General features: G+C 36.4%; 1 protein-coding gene across 1 annotated transcript in view; it reads left to right on the top strand.

Annotated features, from left to right (window-relative positions):
- The window catches only part of BMPR2 (bone morphogenetic protein receptor type 2), a 230,862-nt gene that overhangs the window by 195,386 nt on the left and 28,393 nt on the right, over positions 1-7,083 (top strand). Inside the window, exons 6-8 of the mRNA XM_007935044.2 lie at positions 767-997; positions 1,702-1,816; positions 6,683-6,843. Coding sequence (XP_007933235.1) covers positions 767-997; positions 1,702-1,816; positions 6,683-6,843 — 507 coding nt within the window. The remainder of the gene's footprint in view (positions 1-766; positions 998-1,701; positions 1,817-6,682; positions 6,844-7,083) is intronic.

Raw genomic sequence — 7,083 nt, 5'->3', positions numbered from 1 at the left:
CCAGCCTTCTGGTTAGCAGTCAAGTGCCTTAGGCACTATGCTACCAGACCTTTAGCTGCTTCAGATTTTGTCCTCTGGTTCCTTGGGACAGAAGAACCCACACCCTCTGCTATTGAGTCAATTCTGACTCATAGGAATCCTTTAGAACAGAGCAGCACTGCCCCCACAGGGTTTCCAAGACTGTGAATCTTTACAGCAGCCGACTGCCACATCTTTCTCCAGCAGAGCAGCTGGTAAGTTTAAACCACCAACCTTTTGGTTATAGTGGCTGAATGCTTTAACCACTATACCACAAGAACTCCTGAGCCAGAAAGATTATGGGTTTTCTACTGAAGTTTAACTCCCCTGCATAACGCTGACTTCAGCCTACTCTTGTTGTTATGTGCCGTCAAGTTGGCCCCGACTCATAGCAAACCCTCCTTGGGTTTCCGAGGCGGTATCACTACGGAAGTAGATTGTTAGGCTTATTAAATATATAAAAATGAATAACTTAATCCCATGACGTTTCCATTTTCTGAGTATTGACACCCCTCAGAATCTACCTGCTTTTGCTTATTCTCCAATGACTTTACATAATTTTTGTTTATTTTAGTTGTTTATAGTTTACAGCTGTTTTCTGTGTTTTATTAATGGAGAACTTTAAGCTGTAAACAATAGAGAGCTATGGTGTACTGTACAGATTTATGCTTTATTATTTAATAAGCTTGATTGTTCAATTGTAATAGGAATTAATACCTTATTTTCTTTAAAAAAAAAAAATGTACAGCTGATTGGCCGGGGTCGATATGGAGCAGTGTATAAAGGTTCCTTGGATGAGCGTCCAGTTGCTGTGAAAGTGTTTTCCTTTGCAAACCGTCAGAACTTTATCAATGAGAAGAACATTTATAGAGTGCCTTTGATGGAACATGACAACATTGCTCGCTTTATAGTTGGAGATGAGAGAGTCACTGCCGATGGACGCATGGAGTATTTACTTGTGATGGAGTATTATCCCAATGTAAGTTCTTCATAAAAAATAAACTGACATTTACCTTAGTTATCAATCAGACTTTCAGGCGGACCAGTGTAATATAGAGCAGTCCTGGTTATTAATTGTCCTCAGTGAGATAAGGATCTCACCCAAGAATGTCAATCAACTCTATCACTAATTATACTCTAGTTTAGCTTCCCCTCTTCTCCCCCCCCACTTTGGTAGCAAGGCTTTCTCAGTAAAGAAAGCTTACTTTGACATTCATTCTAGAGCATAATCCTTATCACAGACTGGTAATAAACATTTTGTGGACAAACACTTTGAATAACACTGATACATAGTAACAAAAGCCTTCTGTTTTCTACTTGTGAGCATAACGATATGATTTGCATCTTTACTAGTAAAAGATGCAGTGTGTCAGTAAAGAAATAATCTAAAAGAATTACTTTTTTTTTTTCAGTAGATCAAAAAAGCTCTTAAGAGGAAATAACCATTCATAATTTTTAATATTGGAGATTGATAATATATAAAATCTCTTTTCCCATCCATTTTCTTCCTCTTCTCTCTACCCACAAAAATGTTTTACTTTTTTGAGATTCCAAAAGGTAGCAATTGATTAGATTTTCATGGAATCCTAGCCTGTGTAAATCCCTCATCAGCCTGCTAATTTATCACCTCATGTTAATGTAAATTGATCCCACTTTAATTTTTTTATTGTTTCCTCTCTCTAGGGATCCCTGTGCAAGTATTTGAGTCTCCATACAAGTGACTGGGTAAGCTCTTGCCGTCTGGCTCATTCTGTGACCAGAGGACTGGCTTATCTTCATACAGAATTGCCACGAGGAGGTAAGACAATAAATAAAAGAGGAATGACACTCATGTGGGATCAGAATTCACAAAGGAAAATTTTAATCATATCTTCAAAGTAAAAGGATAATTTATTTTATAACCAGTTTGAAAGATCTGATATGAGGAGACATTTGAAGTGGAATAGGAAGAATAAGAAAAAGAACTTCAGAATTCTAGGGGTCATGGATTCCTTTGAGAATTAGATTAAACTTCTGAACTCCCTCCCTGTAAAGATAAAAATATAGGCATACTTAGAAAATGTTTTTTATGATTCTAGATATTCTTAGACTCCTTTAAAGTCCATCTATGACTCTTAGGTTAAAAACCTCTAAGCTAGACTATATTTTTTTTTCCTTATATCTATTGTGTTTATTTAAGTAAACTACAATATATGATTACTTCTTTAGTTTTAACATTGCATGGATCATTACTATATTGGTGGGTCTTTAGTATAAAACTGAAATGTATCTTTTTACAAGTCAGTGGTTCTCTTAGTTAGAATTTGTTTTCACCAAATCTATCATGAGGAAAAATGACAGTGCCTTCAATAAGAAAGAATTTTTTTCTGTCTTATGTAAGAATCTAAAGGTAGCCTGCAAAAAAGGACATAGAGGTGGCATCTTCTGACTTCCTGTAACTTCACAAGAAGAAGACAGAATCACTATCAGCAGCCCTAGGTTTATTCCTGTGAGGCCAGACATGCCGCCATCCTCCAGTCTTTTACCAATTCTAACACCAACCATCCCTCCTATGGCACTCACTGTTTCTCTGTTGGATTTGATAATTTGTTGTGATGGCCATGCAGAACTCAACAGACAATGCTCAGGATTATGGGGTTTATTAGGGAAGTAACAGGCTACAATTCAGCTTCAGGAATGTGCTCAGGGTACAGTTCTTTGATCAGGACAGTCTTCCCTCTGCTGTGCCCTCAGACATGCCTTTCTCACCGTTGGCCTTTCGGCCTGGCCTCTGCCTCTGTGGGCTGTTCTATCTCATGCTTCTTGGTTCCACTGCCACGTCTCTCCGCCAGGGTGTCTCTCAGCCAAGGAGGTCCAGCGCAGGGATCTTGGGTCCAAGGACACGCTCTGCTTCACCTCTAGACCTTTTCTCTTGATGGTGGTGAGATCCCCCCTCTGCCTTTGTTGTTGTTGTTATGTGCCGTTGAGTCGGACCTGACTCATAGCGACCCCTTCTTGGGTTTCCGAGGCAGTATCACTACAGAAGAAGATTGCCCCATCTTCCTTCCAAGGAGTGGCTGGTGGGTTTGAACCGCCAGCCTTCTGGTTAGCAGTCAAGTGCCTTAGGCACTAAGCTATCAGAGCTGCTCCTCTGCCTTTAGGAGGGCTCATTTTAAGCCTGGCAGAGTGACAAAACTAACGAATTCCAACATTAGAGTTCGACACACCTTATTTGCATGGTCCCCATCCAGTAATCTGGTTACAAAGACTTTGGCTAGAGAAGCAATACCAAGTAATTCACTGCACTGCATAGCCAGTATAGGATTGTTTTGGCAGCATTGATATAATCAAGGCTCCAGGCTACATATTTCTTCTCCACCATCCTTATATATGGCTTCCATTTTCAAGGTCACCTCATTGTTCATTATACTGTATTCTAATCAGCAAGAAGAAGGAAGGTAAGGTAGAAGGAATTGTTCCCTTTTGCCTCCAGAAGTCCCACTCCTATACTTACATTTTGTTGCCATACTTAACTACAAAGGAGCCTGAGAATATACATAGTTGTGTTTGTTTGTTTGTTTTAAATCTGGCTGCATTGTTGCCTCAAACTTGGTTTCTGTTACTAAGTAGGAAGAGGAGAATGGATGGTGAGGAGTCAGTCTTGCTGGTGTTTCAGACTTGTGTGGTTGTGCTCTTGCTGTAACTCCTGTGTTCCTCAGCTTCAATGCACATTTTTTTGCTAGTTGTTCAGAGCATCTCTCTAATACATTTGCTTTCTCACTTTGTTTCAAAATATACCTCAGATCACAGGCACCTCTAAATTAGCTTTGCTGTGAAAATTTTGTCTTCATGCTTTCTTAAGCTTTCATCCCTTACAGAATTTTCTTATCATGTTGTAGCCCAGAACATTCCTTAAGTCTCTGACCTCTGTTGTGAAGAGAAACCTTAATGTATCAGTTTCTTAGATCTTTGTTTTTATGTGATAGCTGTGGATCATCTTTTCTACCTGATGATTCATATATAAATACATTTCTCCTAAATAATTTATTAGTTCATTTATCTTGACATCTTGCTTTTCATGAATACAGAATTGACCACTGTTATTCCTCTGTCAGCAGCTTGATGTACTTGCTTTAGTGCTTTAGCACATTAACAGTATGGATTGTGTTCCCTTTTAAATATTATTATAACAACTCCTTCAGAAAGGTAGCTTAGCACAGATGTAAAATACCATCCTAACCCCACTTTTCAGGGCTTGCATAATTCAGCAAAGTTTTTAGTTAAACATTGATAGAAAAGAATGATTGTCTTCAAATATGAGTTTTATGTAAACACAGCTATTACTGTTAAACATTGGCTAATTAACATTGGTATTAAACAGTTAATCTTTTTAAAAATTGATTTTGTAAATGTCACTGAATATATCATAAATATAGTAGCTATTTGAATTTGTAGTTTTCCCCAATTATTTAAAACATATTCTTGATTATACCATACTATTTTAAAACATTTTAAGGTGTTCTTTCAGAGAATTATCCTTAGATGTAAATTTGCTGTTTAGGGCAGAAGTTTGGTAGCTAGGAATAATACTATTGATCTGTTTGTTGCTTCAGAATAAGGAGTTGAACATGTTTATTTGTAATGTAAAGTAATTAATTTTCCTGTGAATTCATTTCCTTGTGAGAAAAGCAATAAATTCTTACTATTAAAAAAAAAATTAATAAATCCAATGAAGAAAGAACATACACAGATCATTCAAACCTCACCAGAAAAATTAGTTACTAATTTCCAAAACCACCTTTGTTCTCTGGGTATGTGTGTGTGTGTGTTGTGTGTGTGTGTGTAAATATCCATATAGAGACTATTTTTTATTCAGGTTTTATTTTTAACGTAATTAAAACAGTATCTGTCATGCTTTCCTTTCCAGTGACATACTTGCTTAGCCAGTAAAGGCTTTGCTTAATACAGTGTTGTTGCCCAGGGCAAAATCACTGTATGTTCTGCCCCTTTCTTGCTGCCACCACCCCCCAAAAAAGATTTTAAAAATACTGAGGGGACCTTAATATGGAAAGCAGTTATATGAAGTACAGACTATAATTAGTTCTTTCCTTTGAATCAGTTATGGCAGGAAGGGTAGTGTCTTGATTTTTATCTTGTCTCTTCTCTGTTGTCCCTTTCTCCTTTCTTTTTTTTTTTTTTTTTAATAATAGCAGGAGCCATGACCCCATTTTCCCCTCTGTCTACCTCACTGACTCATGTTGACCTTTTCCCATCACTGGCCTGGTTTCCCTAATGTGTGAGATCTTTTAATTTAAATATTGATTTGGTATCAGTATAGCAACATTATCCAATGTCTCCATACATTTTCCTATATAAATATCAGCTATAGATTATACCACATATACTTATGTTGTGGTTTTATTCAGAGAATGGAATGTAACTCTTACAGGAATTGAGAAGGAGCCAAGTTAATACAAGCTTTTGAAGGCTAGAACAGGAAGTGGGAAAGGGGGAATGTGAGAAAGAAGTCAACTTTCAGATGAAGAAATATTGTAACTCCCGTTTTTTCCTTCCAATTGTGTTGTCACTTTATTCTTTAATATCAAAGGAATCATTAGCCTTCTGTCTGGTTTTCTTGTTGGTGAAATTAGCATCTCTACTCACTACTGAGAGTAATAAAACACTGAGTCTATTTGTGCCTATATACAAACACTCAATAAACTTAACTGACTTTGGTCTAATTCTTCTATTTCTTTGTATACGTAAGAATTGCAGAAACCATGGTATAAAATTTCTTCCATTTCAAGATCTATGGATTTGTTTAATACACCCTCACTGCCATCGAGTCAGTTCCAACTCATAGTGACCCCTCCTTGGGTTTCTGAGGCAGTATCTCTATGGAAGTAGATTGCCCAGTCTTCCTTCTGAGAAGTGGCTGGTGGGTTTGAACTGTCAGCCTTCCAGTTAGCAGTCAGATGCCTTAGGCACTACGCCACCAGAACTCCTTGTTTAATATAAGGTTTATAAAAGATTTCTTTATAGACAGGAAAAAATAATATAACATTTTAAATGAGGAATAAGGAGGAATAACTTAAATTTTAAATAAAAATTAAAATACTAACATTTTAAATAAATTAGATTTATTCACTTAGTCAATAAATGTTTATGGTTTGTCTGTTCTGTGCAATCTGTTAAGCCAGAGGAGAACAATTTTCCGTTTCTTTGGAAATTTTGGAGCTACTTCTGTTTTTTATGGATGGTTGTTTTACACAAGTTGGTTTTTTGTTTTTGTTTGTACTAAATATTCCTTCCTTTCTTGCTTTCTTTTGTTACCCAAAGATGACGAGAAAACCCCATTGTATATTAGAATTAGAAACAGCAGAATGTTGGCTATAGGTACAGCTGAATGTTTGTTGTTGTTGTTACTAGGTACTGTCGAGTTAATTCTCCATAAAAGAAGAGATATATTGTAAAATATATTAGAAAAATATTGATGCTTATGAGTTTTAAGTTTTGATCTCTTGTGTCCTTTTTAGTATTAGAAAATTAATAAGTGAGAAAAGAATACCATCATCTGTATTCATGTACTTTCTGTTACCTATATGCTCATTTTATAGCTCACATTGGAGACATCAGTAAAAGTAGCTATGTATGTATTAATAAACGTTTGAAATTATCCAAACAGATCATTACAAACCTGCAATTTCCCATCGAGATTTAAACAGCAGAAATGTCCTAGTGAAAAATGATGGAACCTGTGTTATTAGTGACTTTGGGTTGTCCATGAGGCTGACTGGAAATAGACTTGTACGCCCAGGGGAAGAAGACAACGCAGCCATAAGTGAGGTGGGTGTACACAAAAGGTATCACACTGAAATACTTTATAATGAATTGAATTTTAAAATCCACTAAGCACTCAGGACAGTTATCCATATATTTTGCCAATTATAACATATTAGGAATTACAAAATTAGGAAGGTATTGCTTAGAGTCCTTTGTAAAGTTCATCAGTTCATTTTGGAAATCACTGCCATTTCAACTTATTTTGACCAGCATTAGAAGAAGATTGTAGGAACTGATCTTTTT

The sequence above is a fragment of the Orycteropus afer genome, unplaced genomic scaffold, assembly GCF_000298275.1.
Source record: "Orycteropus afer afer isolate SDZICR_OR568_19922 unplaced genomic scaffold, OryAfe1.0 scaffold00002, whole genome shotgun sequence".
NCBI lineage: Eukaryota > Metazoa > Chordata > Mammalia > Tubulidentata > Orycteropodidae > Orycteropus > Orycteropus afer.
Note: the sequence above shows the minus strand (reverse complement) of the source record. Positions and strands in the feature narration are given on the sequence as shown.